This window comes from Nannobrachium achirus (assembly GCF_963921795.1).
Source record: "Nannobrachium achirus genome assembly, chromosome: 5".
Taxonomy (NCBI): domain Eukaryota; kingdom Metazoa; phylum Chordata; class Actinopteri; order Myctophiformes; family Myctophidae; genus Nannobrachium; species Nannobrachium achirus.
This window is the reverse complement of record NC_137814.1, coordinates 24,423,911-24,449,943: the sequence shown is the minus strand read 5'-3', so window position 1 is coordinate 24,449,943 and position 26,033 is coordinate 24,423,911. Positions and strand designations below refer to the sequence as shown.

Sequence of the window (26,033 nt, the reverse complement as noted above, 5' to 3'; positions counted from 1 at the left end):
TGCACTGTGCACACAGTATATGAGGGATGGAAAGTAACTTTAACTGGTGCTTGCATGATGTAGGAGCATCAATGTAAGAAACCCGTTTCGTTTAATGGCTACAACAGAGTAGTGATGCGCGGATAGGCTTCTGAAGTCATCCGAATCCATCCGCGCAAATTCATTATCCGCCCATTATCCAACCGCATTAATTATATCATCCAATTTATAAATCCGCACCATCCTCATCCGCAACTTCAAAAGTATTATTATTATTATTACCCTTATTATTAGGCTAATATTATTTTCTGGTAGGCTATTCCCTGTTAGTTTAGTTGTGCGATCACAGAAATGCATTGATCTAGCCTACGGAATGTCTCTGTTCGTCTTTTTTTCTTTCTTTTTTTTTTTTTTTGGGAGTCGGTGCTGCGCGTCGATGCAGACAGACATGCAGGCAGGCAGACAGAGTCAGACACACGAGAGAAAGAGAGAGTGAGGGAGAGAGCGAAAGAGAGAAACAAACACAACTTAGTGGGAAGTTTAACTTACCTACTCTACAGTACTTTACAATATGGACTATGGAGCTGAGACAGATTCACTTTTTAGCGCAGCGACCAGAGGTAATGACTAATGAGTGCGACGATGCATGCCGTGATGCCGTTTAAGTGGACGCAGCTGTTTAGTTTTATCGTGGACTGCACATTGCCTCATGAAAAATGATGGTTACTTTACAAATTATACAAAATAACACACACTAACACAGACACAAGCATACCTAGATTTCACTTTTTATTGATAGATATATTAGGCCATAATTTATTTCCTGCATTATTTCATCCGCGGATATCCGAAATTAATTCATAATTATATTTGATTGATCCAAATCCGACTGCACCGCAGATCACCGCGGTCCACCGCGGCTAAAACCGCTATCCGCGCATCTCTACTACAGAGATACTTTAATGCCCCCCCCCCAGCCCGCCCGCCCACCCGCCTGCACACACACCCGCCTGCCTGCACACACACACACACACACACACACACACACACACACACACACACACACACACACACACACACAGAGCTGGTTAAACATTTTGCCTCAAGCTAGATGCAGAATAGATGTGCCTCATGCTAGATGCAGAATAGATAGTAGATACACCATAAAAATGCTAATATACAGCATACGATTTGTGAAAGTGACAAACGGGCTTCACAGTTATGTCAGGTGTGTTCATATGCTTATGGTGATGCGATTTCAGATCAATTGCTCCAGCCACTGAGGAGAAACGCTGTGACAGACACTCACTCAGACAGACATTCGCAAAATTATAGTGTAGATATTGATAGGTGTCTTCCGTTGACTATCATCGTAGTAACACCAGCCACAACGCAGCCGAGGTTTCTGACTCTGCCGAGACGTCATAGCCTCCAATGTCTTGTAGACAGTCATCCTCTTTCAACCCAAAATGTTGGTTTGTAAATGTAATCTGTTTGGTAACATTTTAGAGAAAGTGTGTATGGGTCTATGATGTAAAAGACAGCTTGGCTTAGAATACATCAGTGTATTCCACATCATGGTTTGTTTTCAGTCCTGCAAGCTTTCTTTACTCACGTGTGTGTTTGTGGTGGGTATGTGTTGCAGTGGGGGAGGGGTGCTGGGCTAAATGCTTCATCCTTTGATGAGATTTGGCATCTAAAGCGGCACACTGACCGTTCACCCAATTCCCTCTGCAGTGACAGCTGGGCCTCAACAACTCTGTGTGTGTGTGTGTGTGTGTGTGTGTGTGTGTGGGTGTGTGGGTGTGGGTGTGTGGGGTAGAGGGAGCAGAAGAGATGCATTGATATTGAAATGGGATAGGATGTGTCAGGGTGGAGGTGAGGTGTTGAAATAAAGGACAGCAAGCATGCATTTCCTCCTGGCTTTAAGGCCAAATTATACTTTCAGAATCCAGCTAGCTGCAACTGCGAGGGTACCCTACCATCATATGACGTAAATTCTAAATTTAGTCACCAGCTCATGTCTGCGCATATAGTCGCATGCCTTTCAGACTGTATGACCACACATACAAGTAAGACTACTCATGCGCTTGAGCAGAACCATGGACATTCTGGAGAGGTTGTGTGGGGCGGTTCACTACCCGCATCTTTATAACTCGTTAAAAGCCTATAAAGACAACTCGGAGATGAAAGTATGTACAGGCAGAAATATCTTCCTGTATCGCAGGCTAAAGGTCTGCAGTGCAGACACCAAATTGTAGTATAAACAACGTTCTGGTCCTGTGTGGCTATGCATATGTGACAAGTATAATCATCAGGCCTTGAGCTTGGCTTGGGTATCTCCCTTGGGGGTGGGGGGGCATACTCTTGACTGAGGATCACTCTGCTTTGTGATCTTCTAACACCACTGGAAGTCACACTGAATCCCAAATACAGGGAAAAGTCATTGTTGGAAGTAGAACCTGTTGAGATGCAAATCCAAGGTGAAGACCCTCAGGTTAAAATGCTCACAATATATATAAATGCTAAATGGTGCTCTTATCAAAACCATACATTCGCCTTTGGTAGCCGCATTGGTGGCAGTGGTTCTTATCTAATGTAGCTATGTGTAGGTTCAGCCTCGCCGACCATCTATTTTTCCACCTTCACATGTGTCTCCACTAATCATAATCACAAAATGTTTACTAATTCTCCCCGAATAGTGGCCTGTAGTTGGTGCAGGGCCGTGCTTTGCTGTAGGCTAGGTTAGGTGGCTGCCTGGGGCCCCACAAAGTCAGGGCTGTTTTTCTTCAGGCATTTTTTTTGTTTTATAGATATAGACAGTTTATAAATATAAAGATAGATAGAGAGGTGGGCAACTGGGCACTAGGCACATGTGGGCACTTGGATAGGTGGGCAACTGGGCACTAGGGACATGTTGGCACTTGCATAGGTGGGCACTGGGTCATGTGGGACGCTGGACAACTGGCCGTGGCCACTAGGGAAATGTGTCCACTAGGGTCATGTGGGCAACTGGACAACTGGCCACTAGGGACATCTTGCCACTAGGGTCATGTGGGCACCTGGACAACCAGGAACTAGGGACATGTAGCCACTTGGAGAGTTGGGCACCTGGAAAAGTGGTCATTTAGGGCTGGAGATATCTGGCCACTAGGGACATGTATGCACCTGCAGAGGTAGACGACTGGGCACTAAAACCATCTGGCCACTAGGGACATGTACATGTGGACACCTTGACAACTAGGCACCTGCTTTAGGATTTGGATTTTGAGTGGGTACCTTCATTAGGATTGATTGAAGGGCACACAGTCAGTTAGATCACTGCTGCAACGTAGCTGCGTGATCTCTAGACGTGAGCGGTCAGAAGGGCCGCAAACTTCTTGTACAATATATTGTACCTTTCTCCAAAGCGCTTTACAATGTACATGACATTCACCCATTCTCTCTCACACACACACTCTCTCTCTCTCTCTGTCTCTGTCTCTCTCTCTCTCTCTCTCTCTCACACACACACACACACACACACACACACACACACACACACACACACACACACACACACACACACACACACACACACACAGATATTTAGATTCCAGTGGTGAGTTCAAAGACCATTTTTAGCAATGGACACAGAGATAATTGCGATCCAACCTTGTGATCACTGGTCTTAAATAATTATACTAAATTAACAGACTGTAAAAAGCCTTTTAGAAGCTATTGAAATTTGAGGAAAATGCACTTGTTGGATCCTGTTGTAAAGGAAGGAAAAGGCACTATGAGAACCTATGGTGGGATGCTAAGATTGATAGCGGCTCACTCAGGATAGTCAGGAACTAGATGGGCCATCTGGGAACCAGAAGGTCCCCAGCTCGATCCCCAGCTCCTCTTAGCTTTGTGTTGGAAGTGTCCCTGAGCAAGACACTGAACCCCTAGCAGCTCCCCGAGCTCCCCTGGGGCTGCGTGCGCACTGCTCGTCAAATGCAGCTAATTTCCCCACAGGGATCAATACAAAAACAAGTGCCAAGAAAAGGCACCGTTTGAAAACCACTACCATATCTTAGAGGAAATGAATGGTATTAACCCTGGCATCGCTATTTTGGGCAAGTTTCCACAATGAAGTATGTAGGGTTTAAGTGGATCAAAGAAATATGGGTAATATTTGTTGTATGTAGCAAACCAGAAAAATCGGAAGTATTTGGCAAAAGACAAAGAAAGACAAACAAAGAGAATACGTTAAAATAAGTGAAGAAAGATTGGGAAGAAAGGTAGAACATACATACATAGATACTCAAAGTGTGCAACGCAAGTGAGTGCACGCCCTCTGAGCAGCCGAGCATGCAGTGGTGCTGAAATGCTGGCCAGGTGAAGAGACGCACGCACACAGTGTGTGTGCGCGCGCGCACACACACACACATACTGTCTGTGTGTGTGTGTGGGGTGGGGGGATTTTAAAGGGCACTCCGAGGGATGGAGGGATGAGCGTAGTAACGGAAGGACTTTTTGTCTTCCTGCTCTTTGCTGGAGCTGTGAGCGGATGAAAGCCTTGAGGATGCCTCTCTCACTCTCTTTCTCTCTCATGCACGCACACACACACACACACACACACACACACACACACACACACACACACACACACACACGTGCTCATACAGCTGCATTTGTTCTATATAGAAGATTTCAGGGACAGATTTGGGGAGGGGAGTGATTTAGATATTGTGTGTGTGTGTGTGTGTGTGTGTGTGTGTGTGGTGGCGGGCGGGCGGGCGGGCGTGGGGGGGGGCAGGAAACCAGTCATCGCTATAGTAGCTCGTTGGAAAGGATGTGAAATTACACACTTAACTCCGTCTCCCACGCATGCACATTTCTCGCCGTCGACAGTCTCCTCCCATCTCTCTCACAACCCCCATTTACTGTACACATCGCTCCCTGTGTCTCATTCTCTCCATCATGTGTCTGTAGCATTTTCCCCTGGTCTCTCTACCAGATTTGGCCTTCACCACCTCGTAGTGATTTTCACAGGAAGTGGTTGCCAGCTGTTGTATTTTTCTTTTCTTTTTTTTTTCTTCTTTTTTTCTCCCTTTTGCAGAACTCTGCTTTTGCCCACTTTAAAGCCTCCACACAAGACGCGCAGGGTGCTTCTTTTAAGAATGTCCACTATGGGTGGGAAAAAGTGTGTCCGCATGTGTATTCTCAATCATAGGAATAGATTGTACAGCATATTGGGTGACCAGATGTCCCGTTTGGGTGAAAACGGGTCACGTGCAAATCTGCTCAAACCACATCATTCTGTGTACAGAAAAAAAGGGCCGCTCAGATCGGCTATTTTTGGCCAGTGTTCCCCCAGAATATGGATGCTGGGGTCGGAGGGGTTAATATCCAGCTGGCTGTGGGGGACTGAGGCCTGTCTGCAAGACCTTAGGGCAGGGGTTCTCAAACGTTTTGAGCGGTACCAACCGCTCCTACATCTGGCTTTGTCTGTTTGTACGCATGTCCCGCCCCATCCCACATTGGCAAAGCTTCGGGGACGCTTAATGAAATGAACTCTTAAATGGCACTGCTCACTTCTGCTCACTTCACTTCAAATTATTTATACCACAACCCCATATTATGAGGGGAAAACAATATTTGCGATGGATTCCAACATTTCAGTGTATGATGTGTAATAATTTGCATATCAAGACTTGACGCTATCATTAGTTTGTGGTCATTAACCAAAAATACCAGATCAAAAAGCTGACGATGAGTCGCGCTGTGACATCAGCTTGTAGATCTGCTGTTTTTTTGGTGGAAAGGGCAACACACACTTACACCCCTGACTAGGGAATCCTTATTGACCAGGTGGACGGAAGACATGTTGCATTAGATGATCGACTGAAATGAAACGGTTGGAAGTTGGAACACATTCAGAACTTAGCAGAAGTCCCATTTGAGTTGGAGTTCACTGGCTTGCATTATTGAGGGTTGAGTGGAGACGATGCTTCCTTCAGGTGGTCGGGGGAAGCTGCCCGAGAACTGGTTCAGTAGGACAAAGTTTCATCATCATTGGGAGAGGGTGAAAGTCCTGGGGAACAACAACCCCACGTTCCATTCCAAGTGTTTTCAAGATTCAAAAGGGTTGATTTGTCATTCGTACTAGAAGAAGAAGCAGTGAAATGTTAGCCTGGTATAACCAGCCTAGATACTAATGTAGCTAGCTAACTAACTGCAGTATCTATCCCCTCCTCGTTTTAACATGGGTGGATGGTATAGCTGAGCTAGGCTAGTGAAATGTTGGTGTGACATGCACTGCACACTGTGCTAACAGATTAGCTAACACATGCTGTGTTGTATTCCGGACTAAACGACTGGTCTCTAATTAATCAGACCTTCAAGCTCACAACACGGAGCAGAGCGACATGTTGAGAGCTTGTGGAAGTATTGCTGTTGTATATTTCTGTTAATTATTGACTGTCTTTCTTTTGTGTGTGACATCTTCTACAGCACCTTCTCTTTCCCTGTAAGAACTGTACTGTTAGTAAACCTTTATCAGGGGCAGCAGTATTCAATAGACGGGTCAACTTGTAATGACAGCTTCAGAGTTGCTCTGGACACCTGCATTCTTAAAACAATATATTCTGGTGATTGTCCAAATGACTGGCAGACGTTCAGCTTTGTGTGATGTACAAAAATGTCCCCATTTTTGGAACTTTAGTCTACACTAGAGCCCTGCACGGGCCTAAAATGTGCGGTCCGGCCCAGCCCTGGCCCATGGAATTCAGGCCCAGCCCGGCCCCAGGCCCGATTGGTGCTGCGATTTACAGCTTGAGCCCGGCCCGAAGCCCGACATTTATTTATTTATTATTAATTAATTATTTTCGAGTGTGTGCTTTCACTGGTGCGCGCAGGCAGAAACTACTCTCAGCTGCGCACTTACGCCTCTGTTAAAAACAAACCCAGAAGAAGTCAAGAACTCACACAAGTAAGAAATATTCCTTCAGCCACCGTTTGGAATGATGTTATGTCCTTGCAGTAGAAAATCAGCCATTGATAATTGTCGGCTTGCCGTGGTTACCAACCGTCCCTAAAATACGGACAATTACAGAGCGATTTATTTGAGAAATGACAGTGATTATGCTGCTCTGTTCCTACTTTGCTCGTCTCGTTGCTGTGTGTGTGTCTGTGTGACTGCCTAGACTGGAGTCGGGTGTCTAGAAATTTTAGAAAAGCCCTCGGCTCATTGCGGCCAGCTTGTTGGCTAATTTACTCATGACACGACCAATGTAAGTTTGCGCTTTCCATGTTGCTAAGACTGTATGTAAGACAGAGTGTAAGAACCCATAGCCTAGGGGGCTGCTTCCCATACACCCCCTCTAGTGCACCTGCGGAGATGTCATGCCCACAAGTCTAGAGTGAAATGTGCGCAAAATGTTCCGATGGTGAAATACAGTAACGTCCCTAGCCCGGCCCGTTTTGCCAGGCCTGGCCGGGCCTTGGTCCGAGTGTAACTAAGGCTTTAACAATGCAGACATATTCCATGGCTTCTGTAAAATGAACTTTATCAAGCTATTTAAAGTCAAAATGCTACCACAGCAGGTTCAAGATTCAAGCTAGTAACACTAGGAAACATCTCCCTGAGAATAAATGGGCTGCTTAGTCTGCCATTTGGTAGCACTAGTGATGTGTCGTTCATGAGTGATTCGTTCATGAGAATCGAATCATTAGCATGACTCGTGAACAATTCGTTCAAATCCCTGAAATGGGTCGTTCACACATTCGTTCACATCCCCGCCACCTCCCCCTAATAGCCCCGGCCGTCAGACGCGACGGCGCGCTGGACTCCCGACTAATAAAAACGCTCCCGCGATTGTGTTTTTCACGGGACGATCGTGCTATGAACAAATCATTTGAATGAATCCTTTGAACGGATCATTACCGTGAACGTGAATGAAATGATCTGGGGATTGCCCATCACTAGGTAGCACTACTGCCAAGCGAATGGATAGATGGAGATAAGTGTGGGGGGGGGAGAAGAGAAGGAAGGGGGGGGGGGGGGCGTGCAGACTGCAGAGTGAAGGGGAGGGGAACTCTCCAGCGGTGGATTGTCAAGTGAAGTTTTGGCAAAGAAGCAGCGGTCTCCCTCTTCCACCATGTCTCTTTCTGCATCTTTCTGTCTGTCTGTGTGTGTGTGTGTGTGTGTGTGTGTGTGTCTGTCTCTCTCTCTAACGTGGCCTACACAGACTCATTCATGCGTACTGAGATCCACCTACTCGCACATACACAAGTGCACACACACAATGAGTGGCGTGTTGCAATGACCACCCAATGGGTGTTCTTTATCGGGGAAAAAACACCTCTGCTCATCTGATTACATGCACACACACTATCTCTCAACTCAACTCAAACACAGCAGACATGCATGCAAACAACAAATTTGGCACACACTATGCATACATGTTTATTTTCATGTGTACCCAGGGACAGACACAGACACACAAACACACACGGACACACGCGCGCAGACACGGACACACAAGCAAGCTGGTGTAGTAGCAGGTGGCTTGCTCTCTTGTCTTCACACATCTGCCAGGGCTGGCTGGCTGGCTGGCTGAGTGACTGTCTGGTTGACTGACTGGCTGTCTGGCTGCCTGGATGTTTTGCAGGCTGACTGATTTATTGGCTGATGTACAGGCTGACACACTTGCCTGTACTGCTGGCTTGCTGGTAGGCCGACCGTTGCTGTTATGCAGGCTGACTGGCTGACCGACTTGCAGACTGGCTGGCTGGTTTGCAGCTGCTGCTGTTCAAACAGAGTTGCATCTGCTGGGTCTTTTGTTCTAACACACACACACACACACACACACACACACACACACACACACACACACACACACACACACACACACACACACACACACACTGGATGACTCTGAGTGTGTGTTGGAAAAGAAAGAAGTTCTTTTGTTTGGGAGTAAAATGGGAGCGGAGGTGGGGGGAGGAAAGGGGTGGGGGAAGTGCTAATGTGCTTGGTGACTGTGTGTGTCTGCATGTATATGGAGCATGTGTGAAGTTTTTGAGTGTTGGAGATGGTAGTGGTGTGGAATATAGGGTGTCTGTGGAGGGTCTTTGGTGGTGGTTTAAAGCAGCTGAGCCATTTGCTGATCAATTGCATCACTTAAAAAAATCACAGCCGTGATGGAATTAACACAACTAATACTGTGTTTTCTTTTTCTCCCCTTCTCTCCCATGTGTACCTATACTACCCTCCCTTTCTGTCTCTTTCTCTCTCTCATTTCCACAGGAGCCTTAAGGAGGACCATGAAGTAGCAGGCTTCAGCTTAGCAGCTAACGGACTAGCTCCTCATCGCACAACACATCTCCCTCCATCCAGCCCCTCCATCCGTGGGCCCTCCACCCAGCCATGGCGGACCCAGGGATGTTGAGCTTGTTTGGGGACGATGCAGGGCTGTTTTCAGATGGGTTGGATGGTTTAGGAGACTGCGGCTTTCCCCCACAGCCTGCTCCAGGCCAGCCCAACCCTCTAGCACAGCAGAGTAACCCTGCTCTCGGCCACGAGCATCAGGGAGCCGGAGGGTACCACCAGGCGCTGCTCCATGGAGCTGGACCCAGTCCAGGACAGCCTAAACTGGGGCAGCTCTATGATCATGGCCCCTATACTGGCTATGATCAGCCTGGGGCCCCTGGAGGACGAATGATGGCCCAGAATGGCCCTACCCAAGGACCACCAAACGTTAACGCAGCCATGAACGGCATGGCCAACCGTTACCATAATAACCCCGGTAACCCCAGCAACCCTCTCCATGGTTACCCGGGTGATGCTGGAGGAGGAGCAGGGGGTGGAGTTTGGGGCCAGCAGCAGCAGAACCGATCAGCCTATCAGCAGCCTCCCACACAGACAGGGGGTGGGCCCAACCAGATGGGAGCCTATCAGATGTCTCGAGGAGACTACAGCGGGATGCAAGGCCCGCCCGCTTCCAGTGCAGGCCGCATGAACCAACACTACCCTCCCCAGAACCTGGTGTCGCCTTCTGCCCAGGACCCAGCTCACTACATGGGGCACGTTGGAATGGGGGGCGCCCAGTTGAGGCACCCCCAATCCCAACCACAGCCTCAGTCATACAACATGGGCCACACACCTCGATACCCCCACTCCCCCTCCCGACAGCCCTCACATCCCCACCAGCATCATCAGGGCATTGGGGGATTTGGGGGCAGCCAGTACCCTGGCTACCAGACCCAGTATGGAGCCATGGGCCAGGGCATGGGCCCTGGGATTGGCCAGGGTGCCAATGCTAATGTCAATGCTAACACCAGCCAGAACATGGGACCAGGGCAGCTGGGCCAGAGGTATACCCAGGGTTCAGGCCCTGCAGCTGGGCCACAGGCGCAGAGATACCCTCCTGGACCTCCACTCCAGCCCCATCAACCTCACCCTGCTCAGATACAGCAACAGACAGGACAGCAGGGCCAGCCTATGCACCCCCAAACCCACCCACAGCACCCCCAGAATCTCCCCCAGCCCTCAAACCAACCTCAGCCTCACCTCGCCCCCCCATCTCAGGGATCCTACCCTTCCCCATCTTCCATGTCTCCCATGCGGGGCTTGGGGACACCAACACCCCCTCCTCAACAGGGCCGGCCCCCCAGTGCAGGGCTGGTGGCCCCTCCAGAAGTGTCGGGGTACACCACCGCCCTCCAGTCTCCACCTAACGCCATGGCCCTTCCACCTCAGAGAACCCCTCAACCCCCTCTGTCAGCCTCCCACCCCCATCCACAACAACACCAGCACCACCACAATATTTCCCCCAATGCAGGGCAGATGTATCAAGGCATAGGACCACAGTGCGGGCCTCAGATGGCCCCAAATCGGCCGCAGCACCAGCCACAGCAAGGTATGTAAATGGAGTAGATTAGGCTATTATTGGTTGTCCTCGTTCTGCGTTGGTTTGTTTTGACTGATTTCCGCTGTTTCACAGGCCCGTGTGAACAACAACATCCCTATTCTGGGCAATGTAATAATAGGTGAACATTGGTAGACATTTGCACATCTACAAGCTCACAACGCAATGAATTATATAACACAAAATAAATCAAAACCCATTTTATTGAATGACCACTGGGACTCGCTACAATGAAAACGGTTCAACATCACCCGAGTTTCCAATTCACAGTGTACAACTGGATAAATTATCATGATGATTTTACCTTCTGAGGCTGTTTATTACCGTACATGCAAAAAAGAAAATTGGTTGTCGTTTGATAAGATTTTGTCCACATTTCCATGCTGTATTGATGTTGGTACCATAGGAGAGATAACGGGTAAACGTTGATCAAAATAACAATTCTTCTATGGTCTCTAATTGTGACTTAATAATGCAGATGTTTAACAAATTTAACTCAAGAGTTAAAGATCGATAAGGGTCCAGTTGGTCCACAAAACACATTTGTGTGTTTATGGGTGACAAATTCCTATCAACTATGTTGACAGGCAATAAAGTTATTGAATCTTGGTTAGCAACTCCATCATTTTGCTGGGGACCACCTGGAACCCCCTCAAGGACCACTGGTGGTCCCCGGACAACTGGTTGAGAACCACTGATTTAGACGTCTATGAGTATATTGGTCTCTTCTGCCTTCTTTGACCTCCCCCTCCTTCTTCTCGTTCAAATGTCTTGGCTCATAGGTGTCCTTGACGCTCCAGTGGGCCAAGGAGGGGACCAGCGTCTGCTGCAGGCCTCGCGAGGTGGGCCGCCTCTCCAGGTCTCTCCACTGGGCTTCCAGGGCCCGGGTGTCGGTCCGCACGGAGGCCCGGCCCTGAACCAAGGCATAGCACCACCCACCCAGGGTGCCCAGACGCACATGCACCTGCCCCCCCATCCCCTCCACCTTCAGGGCACCCAGCCTCCCGCCAGCCAGCCCCCGAACCCCTGGGCACCCCCACCTCAGACAGCCCACCCGCTGTCCTCGCCCCCCCTCACCCCGCAGAAAGTGCCTCACGTACAGGTGAGTTTGATGTGGTAACGCGTGTGTGAGAAGGAGAGAGAAGTGCGTTTGTTTTCATGTGTGGGCGTATTTTCTGTTTGTTTTTCATGTGGGTGGGGGATTGTATGTTTTTTTTTTCTCTCCTTTGTTGGGAGTGTGTGTGTGTATCTGACATTTGAGAACATGGCATCGCTTTGGTGCTGGTTTAGGGGGGCAGGGTGGATGCATGCATGCGTGTGTACTGTGTACTGTGTATACTAAACTCGTGCACGTTTATCTTTTTGTGTCTGCCAGTCACTGTTGGTTGTGTGTGTGTGTGTGTGTGTGTGTTCAATTCTGTGGTTGTGTTTCCGTGTGTGTGTGTGGGAAATGGATTTTTACAGCTGTTTGTTTCCTGTGAGCTGCATATCCTGCCACACACACACACACACACACACACACACACACACACACACACACACACACACACACACACACACACACACACACAGGCGCCACCAGCATAATCTCCCCTGCTCGCGCTCTCTCCCTCCCTCCCTCTCTCTCTCTCTGAGGAGGGGGAAACCTCCCTTCCTGTTCTAAGCATTTCTCCCTCCTCCCTGTCTCCTCTCTTTCCGCTCTCTCTCTCTCTTTCTCTCTCTCTCTCCCTCCCTCCATCTTTTTCTCTCTCTGCCTCCTGCTAGTATAGAGCCTATACACTAGATTGGCTCCTCTACTCGCACCACCAGACAACTGGCTCCCCCTCTTCTCCTTTCTTCTTCCTATCTCTCTATCACCCCCCCCCCCCCCTCAACAGCCACACACTTTTCTGTCTCACTCTGCCCGTCTGTCTGTCTTGTTTGTCTCAGAGGTGTCATGTGTAAGTTAATGGAGTGCAGCCGTATAGTGAGAGGGAGAGAGAAGGGCGGGGGTGATAAAGTGATAAGCAAGAAATATGATGGAAAAACAAGTGGGGGGGAGAGAAGATGAGGAAATCTAGAATTTCTAGTGAGAAGAGACTGGGGGAGAGAAGGGGGTTGTGGGAAGTGGAGGTTACTAGCGCTCAATGGCACGCTGTGTATTTTTTGCGTGCACATATCTGTGTTTGTGTGCGTGCTTGTGTCACGTGCCCCTGGCTTCCATTAGCTTGTTTTGTTGCTCAAAGCCCCCTTTCTCCACTGACCCATTCATACACAATAGGAGCCCTGTTGCCACACACACACGCATACATGCATACATCCAGCACTTAGCGTCTCTCTAACTGTCCTCTCTCATTCACACCACCCTTCTCTCGTCATCCACCCCCACCTCCCCATCCATACCTCCAACCGCCCCCCCTTCCCCCCCGCTCCTATGTGCCCATTCTGTTAGTTGACATTTCAGCCGTCACAGTTAATATTTCCAGTGCTCCTGACCTAGATGCCAGGTTGACTGGTGAGCCCTGCTCCTCGCTTGGGTGCGCTCGATTCGCCATCCTGGGTGTAGCCCCGGGGATGGGGAGCCCCCCCTCTGTCTTACGCTCACTCATACATTAGCGCGTGCACACACACAGACTTGTTTGGCCTAGTCTGGTCTGGGATGGGGTTAGAAATATGCCTGGGGAGATGGAATGGCCTATCTAGGGGAATGTGTGGGTGGGACAGTGGTTTTCATGCCAAGCCAAGGACCCCCAAACTGGTAAGAGTACAGCCCCCGTTTTGAAAGCATTTGGAGCCTGTAAGAGCCTTAAGAGAAGATCTAGGTTGTTGCCTTGGATTAAGTACAGAATTTCTGTTTCTTCTGTAGGTATGGAGAGAAAGCTATGCTTTGTATAGTCATTCTTATACAATACATTATCTCATTGGATGACCTCATAGCTGGTGAAATTAACAACTGTCAGCCTATTTTCAAAAATAAAGAAAATGGCAGATCTACCAGCTCACAACGTGTCGCATCAGCTACTTATCTGTGTGCCCTAGAACCCCCTCAAGGATCCCACGGGGTCCCCGGCCCGGACCCAACTTTGAGAAGCAGTCTGGTAGGGTAGAGTACTGGCTAGCATCATCGTGCACTTGCTAGAAAGAGACAAATCCACACGCAGCCCAGTGCTAGCCAGGGGGCCGGTCCATCATGATGACTGTGTATGTCTGCTTCTCTAAGCTCCATCTGTTCTCTAAGCATGGTTATTACACGCGCGCGCGCACGCACATACACACACACACACACACGCGTGCCCACACACACACAACCACACACATGCATACATGCATGCCTTTAGTCGTCAGCAGCTCAAGGTCATAGCGCTGAGAGAGCGCAGAGCTGTGACCTTTATTCTACATCTCGCATGCTGGCTGACTCTCGCGTGCTGCACTCTAGTTGACATACAACCATGCCTCTCTGGCTCCCCTCCCCCGCTCCTTTAGCCTTTCAATGTGCTCCCTGCTAGCTCGACCTGCTAACTGCTTGCTAACTTGTATTATATACACGCCAGTAGGCATCTTAGTGGCTCTTTATTATTTGATTTAGGCGTAACCGTTGTACTCCTCTCTCCTAATTTTCACGTGAGACTGGGGCTTGCTGATTATTACTATACTATAATGATTATCCTGATTATTATGCTGAATATATATCTCAATTATTGTGTTATTATATATAACAATATCACAATTATCAATCACGATTATTTATAAACAAAATTGTTTGTCAGAGGTTATTTTATAATTGCCTGAATTTGCTAGGCAGTACGAGTCGCTTACAACCCCATCGTTGAAACACTAGTATGACCGTGTTATCTGTTCCCTACACAGTAATGTGTGAGTGACGTTACACTGTAACGGTTACAGCATTGGTTGGATATGTTGGCCTAACGACTAACACCAGGGCTCCACTGCAGCCATCGGGCATCATGCCTGCATTGGACGGCGTCAAAAAACGAAACCGGGACGAATTGTGAGGTTGGGACGCAGTCACCGAACGCAGTGCAACATCAGCAATGGCGCACCCTTCATTGATTAAAAAGGAAACATTCCTTGCGTTGACGATGGCGTGACGCCCGATCGCTGCAGTGGCGCCCTGGTGTAACTAGACAAGTGAAGAGTAATTTTGCCTCTGTGCTATGGTATCAAAAGCTTTCGAGAAAAAAATGCGACCGTCCAATAAAAATGGTTGCTGTTTAGATTTTAGGTTTCAAATGGGCAAACTTGATTAATTCCACATTTACAATGGCTAATTAACTCATTTAAAGCTTATCCCGAGTATACTCGTGAAAAATACTCAAGTATTTAGAGTGCCGATCCCGAGTATACTCGCGTAAAATACTGTATATAGAGTAACGCTGGCACTCTTACCCTACAGTCCGTTGAAAAGTCCTGGCACGATTGGACTCGCCGATTCATCATCACGGATCCACGTGCACAAAATAGTAATCCCTTAACATGGAGGCCGACGGTGGATCTCATCTTTAATGTCCATTTTCTCCAAAAAACACTTTTAAAGCCAAGGATGGCATTAGATTCTCGCTACAATAACAAAATAACAAAGGCAACGATCGGCCATTACAGCAACGGCATGGGGTGACGATCGCTTCCGTTGAATGACGTCATGACGTCAAACCGGAAATGTTTACGCAATGGACTTCTGGCCTTCATGGCCACGGATGGCCGCGGATGGAGCCTGCGAGAGGCACGCTGGACATTTTAACCCGTTCATGTCTGGAGCACTAAATGGGTTAAAAAGATGTTGACAATTTATGGGAGTTTCCATAGGGGAAACAGTTGCCATATGGTTGCTACCCTGTCAGTTTTTCTTTTTTTGCAAAACAAAAAGGCACGGTCCATAAATGTGCATTGAACTGTGCAAGGCGAACTGTATGGTTTTAAAGGTTTTATGACATCAATATTTTTTTCTTTTTTTTTCTTAGGCTTTCTTTCATGTTTCCTGACCTCAATACACCAAACAAAAACTGACCTCCCCTACAACCACACCCTCCCCTGGATGATGATGCATACGTCCAGAGGCAAATTAACTAACTTTTCTGAGCCTTGTAAATAAAAAAACTACAGATTACAGAAAACCCACTCGAAAGTTCATTTTCTTTTCGTGTAATTGAGGTCAGGAAACATGAAAAAAAGAATGAAATTTGATGTCATAAGACCTTTAAACCGTAAACCGCTGCGCACCTATGTGGTATGCGCCTGGACCGCTAGTCCAGCAAGCGCCCCTGATTTGAGTAATATTTTATAATACTCCGCTATGTTTATTGCAACGACACTCTCAGCTTATCCATGATCCTTCAAACATCCAGGTACCACTGAACACAAAAGATGAGGTGTATCTGATCTAATTGGGGCCCATATGGACAGGGATTAGCTAGGTCACAGTGGGAGGAACCAAAGGGTAATCCCGAGTTCAGCTGGGCCTCCCCAGTGTCTCCGAAGGTCGGCCTCTTCTTCTTGAAGTACGATACATTATTAGCGTTATTTCATGCAACATTTTGATACAACACGACAGCCTCTGAACAAGACATTGTTGTGTTGTATGTGCAGTGTTTATTTCACATGGGGCATGGCACATCTGCAGCCCACTATCTGCATTCCTGTGTGGGCAGACTGGGCACTGATGATGACGTGTGGGTGCTGTGCCATTTGTGTTGGAATGAAGAAGAAGAAAGACATGCACATCCCAAACCCAAAATTGATTTGACGATCAGTGTAGGTAAATATTTAAAAAACAAACTGTATATATGGTCGGGCTTAAAGCTCAATTTACTTTTGGACAACACCATCCCTTAGATCTCAGGTCTTTACTTCAGACTGACCTACAGGATCTGTAGCCCTTTGAAACCCCAGAGAGGGAATGGTTAGGGATGCGAGGAGTGAATTTGGCGGGTTATTGTAAAAGGTTCACTCCCCTTGCAGCTTGGGAACTTTTGGCTGGTGGAGACGACGGAGGCGCGCCGTCTAAAGCGGACTTGAGCCACGTGAAACACAGCTGAGTGAGCTAAAGCGAGTGAGTTGCCGTGTTGAGCGTTGCGTAGTCCACTTGAGATGACTTGCCGCTGTCTGAGTTATGTCCCAATAGGGACATAATCTTAAATCTTCATCCCTTCGACTTTTGGCACCTCCGCGCGGTCTGAAGGGTGAGTAGCCAAAAGCTCCCAAGCCACTAGCGGCGTGAACCTTTTACAATAGCCCACGCTGAATTCACTCCTCGCGTTGGGGATTGTTATGGGCGTTAAAAGAAGATGGTTGGTAAGCATAGGGGAGAAATATGAATGCATGGATAGACAAAGAAAGCGGTGAAAACTGGTATTGGGATCCCATCACCATCTCCTCTCTCTCGGGTCTCCTTTGGGACAGTTCAATATCCCCATTTACAACATTAACCTTTCCTCCTCCCCACCCTGCTTCCTCAGGCCTGTCATCTATCTATCTATCCATCCATCCAGCCATCCTCTCTCTCCTCCCTCCATCCATCCCTCTACCCTCCTGTCTTCTTACACTCTCCTGTCACTAAACGAGGAACATTTCATCCCCATACTTCTTCCTCCCCATTCTACCCCCTCCGTCCTGTGAGAGATGAAACTCAACACCGTTGAGCTTCTCTCAGCCTGTCACATTAGCCAGGCAGCCACACCACTGGGATGTATACGTGTGTGAGAGAGAGAGAGTGAATGAGGCAGTTCCTCTTGTGTAAGATGTTTTATTTTTTTGCCTGCGTCTGCAAAATCACCTCTAAACATAACTACAGCCTGCCCTCAAAAAATTGAGATGGTTCTTGGAGCCAGCGGTCCACGTTCTGGGTCAAGACCAGTCTCAACCTGTGTAACCAAAGAGTGCTGCTTGAATTTATCATAGCTGAGATCGCTGCTGCGCTATCGCTATTGTTAACATGCCATATAGGTTTGTTTTATGGACTAATCGCTGTTGTCCGCAGGGGTACTAAAGTGGGCCACACGTGTGCTCTCAGCAGCAGTTTTCATACATTGTTCTATAGCCTAATTGCGAACTACCAGCCACTTCACTATAATAAAGTAGTTTGCCCCTTCCTCTTGTGTTCCAGCACACACAGAGGACATATCTATTGTCATCCATTAGATGATGTAAGGAGTGTTTGTTGCGTTGGTCAAGAATTTGACGCGAGTTCCACAATCTGTGGTTTCACATCGAGAATATGTTGCTAGATTACATGTTAGGTTGAGTATGAACAGGAACAGCTCACCTCATGCACGCTACCTAGTGTCTATGATACTGAGACAGACACCTTCAGATTTTTTTCCCCCCCCAAGCCTAGAGGAAGAGATTAGAGAAAAGTTGATTACTGAAGAAAAAGCGGTCCACTCCTGTCCTGCATAGGTCCTCATTCTGCACTGCATTGCTAGTTCAGACATCATTTACACAGGCTACTGGGCTGCTGCATGCTTTTGCATGCTAGTTTGCGTGTGCATGCAGTGTGTGTGAGTGTGTGTGTGCGCGCACGCAAGAGTGTGTGTGTGGCTCCATTGTCATTGGTGTGATTGATTATCTGGGAGGCTTGGCACGAGGACACATTTATCTGTTAGCACAGCATCTCTTGCTTTCTCTTCCTTCCTTCCTTGCTCGCTCGCACATTCTGCCTCACTCCACATGCCCATCCTACAAGTTTTGCTGTCTTTATAGCTCAGTTTACACATGTGTCAGCGTACGTATGTGCAGGTATGTGTGATGCTTGACCTTGCAGTAGTTGTACGTGATGTGACATGCGCACAGTGTGTGTGTGTCTTTTTTTGATGGGCGTGTGCTCGCTCCATTGAAATTCTGGAGCAGGTTGACTTTCCACTGATAACACACATCACCTCTGTCTCCACTCCTTCTGCAGCATCTCTGTTCTCTTTGGGTGTGTTGGTGAAACCACTCTGAATCTGCTTTGCTGTGGAATCGGAGCGAGGCAGAGCGCAACATTATTTTGTAATTTATGAACGGGAAATGCATGAGCCAGAGTGTCATAGATAGGAAGTCGATGTCACATTTTCGATGTCACATTTTCTAAACATTAAATTATGGGTCGTCTATTTCATAGTGATTGTGAATAATATACGCATTGTTGTAAATTGACACCTGATAACGCTGCCCAGATCAAAAAAAGAAAATCACATTTGACCCGAACCATAATGCCATAATCTTTTTTTTAAATATATAATAGCACGACTCATTTGAGTAGTAGTAGTAGTAATAGTTTTAATTGTTATTATTATTCATTCATCAAATAAATAATCTGTTACTTGAATTACCATTGGAAGGCTAGTATGCCCATCAATCCAAATTAATATTTGTGATATTTCCCTCAATATGTTCAGACTTGCACAAATGTCATGATTTTTCAAAAATAGCAGATCTACAAGCTCACAGCGCAGCACTTGTTGCCACGTTGTGAGCTTGTATAATGTCTAAATTAGAAAATGATTATTAAAGTGGTTAAAATGTAGCGTGACACAGATCGATCCATTCCCAGTCTAAATGGGTTAATATATGTAGAGTAAACTTCATGGTTTCATTACACAGTTCAGCATCACCTACACTTTTGGTTGGAGAAGCTGTAAAGTTGAATTTCACTCCCTGGTCGTCCCTCATGGACAGCCGCAGTGCTATAGGAACAGAGATGCTAGTAAACAGGAAATGTAATTATTTTCCTAACACATCTCAACTTATCACAATCGTTTGTGGGTCATTTAAAAGTAAGTACTTTTCTCTTTTCTCAGGTAATAATAATTTAAGTCATTAATTCATTACTGATGGAAGTAGTAACAAACTAAGTGTAATATATTAGTGTAATATATTAGTTTTCCAAAGTAACTTGCCTAAACACGTCTTTAACCATTTTTAGAATGGACACTTTTTTTGGACACTTGGACAAAGCATCCCTAGAAAGCTCTGAGCACTCCTGGGGAGCCGTATACTGAAACTCTGAATGGGAAAGCCACTCTCTATTTCCAAACAAGAGTGGGCTCTTCGGAGCGAATTTATGAACACACCCTGCGTCTTAACCCCGCTTTGCTCCTTTTTCCTCTCCGATACTTCCGCTCCCCTGTCCGAACTCTTTTCTGTTTTCTTCTCTTAAGGGTGATGCTTGGGATGTAGCCAAGCCAGGCTAAGGCTCATGGGAGAGTGTGTGTGTGTGTCTGTGAGTAAATACACAGAGGGGGGAGCTGCTGCCTTGGCATTTTGCGGTAAACTTGCTGATGTGCGCACACACCCACTGCACAGTTTACTCTCTTTTGACACACACGTGCATTGTACATGCACACACACACATACACACACACACACACACACACACACACACACACACACACACACACACACACACACTAGTAGGCATGCACCCTCACACGCTACACGGATATACACACACTGCCTCCCTCCCTCCCTGCGCGTTTTGAAGTATGGAGATAATTTATTCGTGTCATGATGCCTGATTTCCCATCTGCCACTGGGAGTCTTAGCAGCTGGAGAGAGTTTGGTGGTGGGGGGGGGTGGGTGGAGGAAAATGGAGCAAGAGAAAGAGGGGGGGGGGGGGGTGATGGAGAAGAGGAATGGAAGGGAAAGAGAGAAGCAGTAGCCGAAGGAAAGGGGAGAGGAGAGGCAGCTGGAGAAGGGGAGGGGTGGAGAGAGGAGAGGAGAGGAGAGGAGAGGAGCGGGGAGGCAGCTGGAGAGCCTCCCAACAGCTGGTAACCAGTTTCCTGTCATGGAGTGCCTACTGGGGAGGAGAAGAGAGCTGAGAGTTGGCCTGCCGGGGAGAGGAGGTGTCAGCCCCGCATCCTGTCACAGGCGAGCCTGCTGGGGATGCAGGGTGGCAAGGCAACCCTAGATCTACAGGGAGTCACAAACCACGTTATGGGTGGGAGGAAGAAAAGAAAAACGTCTTCAGCTCGCTCGATTCTGGCGTCTATAACAGTTTGTTCTTGAAAAGTTGGACCAAATGTACCATTCCCTTGTCCATGAAAAAGTCACTTGTCCGGATAAAAATTAGACATTTCACACAACAAACACTGCAAAAAAATAAATAATAATAATAATAATTAGACTTGGGGAAAAAAGTTAGGACTTATAACAATCTGGACTGTCCAGGTGGGTGAGTCATATCTGCAACATGGCTAGTCTATTAATTGTTCACAGTGAGTGAACGACCCCCCTTGTCCCCCTCCACTCCATAGTATGGGCAGTCCACAGTCTGCATACAGCACAAAGCCGCCAGGAGTGTGTCAGAAAAAGTGAAACCAAGAGCCACCTGTCCAACAGACGAGTACATTTTTAATGAACTGGTCTGAAGGGATTTATTACTTGTCCCGGACAGCAGGACAAGCCTTAATGTCATGCCCTGTTGGTGTCTAAATGTCGCTGAAATCTGGGACGTTATAGCTGTACATAACGTGTTCTAGCTTACGTCAAGTGTTTGAGCTTAGCATGGACTTAGCTAGTGTGGAGTTGGTCGTGAGATGGCTAATGAAAGACAACCTTCTATATTTTCCACTGTTTCCTCTCTTATTTTTTACCTTTAGAAGAAGAAATTATCAATCAAACTAACTGATATATTCTCCCCCCATCCCTTTGTCTCTCATTGTCCTTTCCCTCTCTCTCTCCCAGCATTCCCCCTCGGACCTGTCAGGTGACGCCTCGGCGACAGTCCCAGATAGGCCGCTGGTTGCCACGGGCGCCAACGGCCAGCCTGTCAGCACGGAGCAGCCCGGCGACCCGGAGACCAAGCCAAAAAAGAAGAAAAAGAAGAAGAAACCCAAGGCGACAGAAGAGGAGGGAGCTGAGGACGGGGGTCGCAATGCGGCAGGAGAAGACGACAAGTCGGACAGGAAGCCGGAGGCCCTGGGAGCAGGAAGTGACATAGGCGATCAGGTGACCGGCAGCGCTGCAGAGGGATCCTCGCCGCCGCTGGCAGAGGAGAAGAAGAAGCGAAAGAAGAAACCAAAGGAGAAGGTGGAGGGCAAGGAGCCGAAGGAACCTAAGGAGCCCAAGGCGCCTAAGACGCCCAAAACCCCCAAAACGCCCAAAACCCCCAAAGAACCCAAGGAGCCCAAGGAGCCCAAGGAGAAGAAGGCCAAGAGCTCCACACCCAAGACCAAGACCCCCAAGAAAACCAGGTAGGGGCCCACTCCTCTTCTACTTATTCTGCTCTGCTGCTACTTCAGCAGACCGAAGAAGGCTAAAACAAAAAAGACCTCAGAACGCCTGGGCCAGGTAGGAGTAACGGACGAACAAAGATACATGTATTTATCAGCAGAATCTTTCCATGGAGACTCATTTATTTTGTTATCATATAGCATGTTGTTCATTTCTAGAGAGAGACTACATACACATGCTGTGTCCAGTCTGGTCAGTGATTTCACCCTCGCTTGGTCTTTTGGCAGCAGTGAAACAAACAAAATTACTTGCTAATGAGATCTACTCCCCACTTTGTCTTATCCTTACAGTCTGTTGGCCAGAATGTTGGATGTGCCAAATTTAGTCAAAGTGAAATACAGGGCATTTAGAATAGTCTTGTTCGATAGAAAACGGCAGCCCCACAATTCTAATTTGTCTGCAGCAGATAAACCTGCAAATATGGGAAAGGACTCTTTCCAAGAGGAATGGCTCACACAATTGTTACCTATCGCAAAGTCAGGAAAGGCGCGATACAGTATGTCTTATTTGTGGTGTGGCCAAACAATTGCAGGGAAGAATCGCCAATATGACCACACTTCGAACACAAAGTATTTGTAAAGCACATTAACAGTATGAAGCATAAAATATGCATGGACATATGCATTGATTCCTGTAAAATGTCTGTATTTATTGATTGGTAGGTCTAACACAATTAAGATGGAAAGAATATGAATGTGTTGATCAGGTGCTCCTAATGGAAAAAGTTGGAATTATCCTGGTAGATATAGATTGAACTGTTAAGTAGGCAACATGCTCACTCACTGTGTAGTCAGTTTTGTCTTGGTGTAGGGTCTAAGGGAATTACACACATCTCTATTATCATGCACCACACACAGCCAGGACAATTCAGTATAACTTTTTACCTGCACATTACGTTCAAAATGTAAAACATTTGGGCCATGCTGCCTTCTTCAGAAACACAGCCACTGAAGTAGACGGTTGAGCCAAAACATTGGCCCATTTCTTTTTTGTTAAATCTTGAAGATGTAAAAATGAATACTGAAACAATTGTTCCTGAGTGCAGTCCGTGTTCACAGAGATCTAGATTGAAGCCAGCTAAATCTGTGGCACCACTCAGAATGACCCTTCAAAAATGTTCTTGGCTAAAGCTAAACCACTGAACTGATATGCTTCCTGGTGCCACCATGCTGGGGATGGTGGTGATGGTGGAGGGACTTCAACATCTGTTAGCTGTGGATTCTCACTCTCTCTCGCCCTCTCAGAACCTGCGTGGTTCTGGGAAGCTAGTATGTTGACCTTAGAACAGCAGAGAAGTGTAGAAGTGAGCAACCCAACGTGCGTCTATAGCAGTGCAACATTGTTAATCATTTGTACCTTTGCGCTTTGAGCTGCATTTCATGTCATGGAAGGTGCTATTCATGGGTTGCATTTGTAGTCCTACACCAGCCATTTTGAGGACCAACACAGGTGTTTTGATTAACGTAGAACATTGGTTCTATGCCAATCAGACAAATTGAACACCTGTGTTGGTTCTCAATATGGCCGGTTTAGGACTACAAATGCAACCCATGAATACAAATAAAGTTTATTATTAACAGTTAATCAAACTAGTTAATAAAATCGGTTAATCGAGCAACCTAATTTGACCGTGAAGTCCAGTAGGGCTGCATCATTTAGCTGACAGAAGTTTTGTTTTATGTGTAATATTATATTATACAATTTTTATATTATTATTAAACATTATTAATAGAATAATTGCTAATTGTTAAACACACATGCACGCACGCACACACACACACACACACACACACACACACACACACACACACACACACACACACACACACACACACACACACACACTCACACACATGGACACACAGTGCCCATCACTCATTTGACCAACCAGGTGGAACCAGTGGGGTCAAGACCTCTAAGCTGTGTAACACCCTGCTGCATAAAGACTGACTTGCGTGCGTGCGTGCGTGCGTGCGTGCGTGCGTGCGTGTGTGTGTGAGAAAGATCACAGGGCTTATTGAAGCGTGAGGTAGACAGAAGGCTGTGGGTTCGATTCCCCCCCTCTTGTAGATGGTGAACAGCAGAAGGTTTTTCCTGGGGCCCAGGTCTTGCTGTTGCATGTTATTGTGTAGGTAGTCCCGTGTAGCCAGACAACTATTCCACAATCTCCGAATGCTATATAGAGTCTGGAACTACACCTCCCGAAAGCCGAGTAACGGAAGTAGTCACTGCTGCACTGAATTGTTGTCCCATTAGATACACATCAGAAGCACACCTGCACAGACAGTCAATCGAGCGGCATATTCTAGTTATGCGTGTATAGTTTAAGAAAACATTTGAAAACATCATGGAAGTATCACCAACAATACCAGAGAAAGACGAAATAACGCCCCAAAAATATTGAAAGAAGACATTGAAAGTAGGACTTGTTACCGCTACGGTACCAAGGGAGCGGTTGCGTCACATTCGCTTTATCTCGCACTCATGATTAGAACTTCCGGCTCAACTCGTAATTGAAAGACGAGTCAAATAGGACCCTGGCAAGACTGTGTAGCAAGTGAGAAAAAGATTATGGAGAATGTGCACGTGCAATGCATGACTAAATCGATTCATCTGATTAACCCCTTAAGCCCTATTTTATAGATCGGCATACGGTGTCACACAAAAATGGCAAAAAAAAGCTCACGCATTGATTCACGACATGTGATTGTAGACCACAACTTTTTAGCTGTTTTGCAGTTCTTGAAAATCAATGATCTTAAAATGTATCCTTTTTTTTATTATCGATTAAATCCATTTGTACGATTAACTGTTGCACCCCTAGTGTCAAGCAACGCTGCCAAAGGTGCCTTTGAGCAATGCATTGAAGCGGTACTGCACTGCAGCTGGCCCCATGCTCTCATCTCTGTGATGTGTTGCACAGGTGACAGCTGTGCATTGGACAGGCAGACAGTCACTTGTGCTAAGTGACAAAATGTGATGATCTTAGTTCTACACTATTCAGCCTGCCTTTCAGTACTGCTGTTTGAATTAGGAGATCACTGGTTGTCCAATTGGGTTGCTGGTGACTATCTGTTAGTGTAGATTTCCTGGAAGTCACACTCACACTCTGCTTACTTCTCTCTCTCCTCTCTCTCTCTCTCTCTCTCTCTCTCTCTCTCTCTCTCTCTCTCTCTCTCTCTCTCTGTCTCTTGCTTCTCTGGGCACCACTTGCCTCCTCTTCCTGTGCCTCTCCTCCTATCGTCTCACTTCCAAGTTTGATCACTCCCTCGCTCTCACTCTTTGTCACAGCACACACACACACACACACACACACACACACACACACACACACACACACAGCCTAGCACTTCCTTCCTGTCAGTCTGTCCGCCTCTGTCTGTCTGGGATCAGAAGCGTCGCGTCGCGTGCGTGCGTGCGTGCGTGCGTGTGTGGCAGAAGTAAAAGGAAGCCGTTGATTTCTATTCGTTAGGGTTAACAGAGTGAGAGACAAAAAGAGGGAGGGAGAGAGGGAGATAGAAATACGGAGCCAGGGATTCAGAGCGGTGGCTTCATTGTGGAGGTGGAAACTTGATCTGACTGAGGAATGTGTCAGAGGCCAGCCCCCATCTCTCTCTCTCTCTCTCTCTCTCTCTCTCTCTCTCTCTCTCTCTCTCCCCCCCCTCTCCCTCTCTCCCCCCCCCCCTCTCCTCCGCTGCTTTTATCCCCAGGAAGAGGGAGGAGCCTAGCCAGCAGGCAGGGGTCAGGGCTGGGGGAGGTGTGTGTGCGTGCGCGTGTGTCTGCCGGCCGCTGGAGTAAGAGGCGGGGGGAGGGTAGTGTGTGGCAGCAAGGGGGTGGGCTCTGTGTGTGTGTGTGTTGGGGGAGGGGTCTATAGTAATCTTTGTGGCAGAAAATGGCGTCTAATGATAATGAGGGCCATGCCGCTGACCACTCTTTAGCCACAAG

At 47.3% G+C, this 26,033-nt stretch overlaps 1 protein-coding gene across 1 annotated transcript in view; it reads left to right on the top strand.

The window, feature by feature from the left end:
• chd7 (chromodomain helicase DNA binding protein 7) overlaps positions 1–26,033 on the top strand; it is a gene marked incomplete at its 3' end in the record, with an annotated part of 108,095 nt that overhangs the window by 28,333 nt on the left and 53,729 nt on the right. Inside the window, exons 2-4 of the mRNA XM_080725656.1 lie at positions 9,260–10,871; positions 11,663–11,982; positions 21,540–22,048. Of these exons, the coding sequence (XP_080581782.1) occupies positions 9,380–10,871; positions 11,663–11,982; positions 21,540–22,048 (2,321 nt within the window). The 5' untranslated portion in view covers positions 9,260–9,379. The remainder of the gene's footprint in view (positions 1–9,259; positions 10,872–11,662; positions 11,983–21,539; positions 22,049–26,033) is intronic.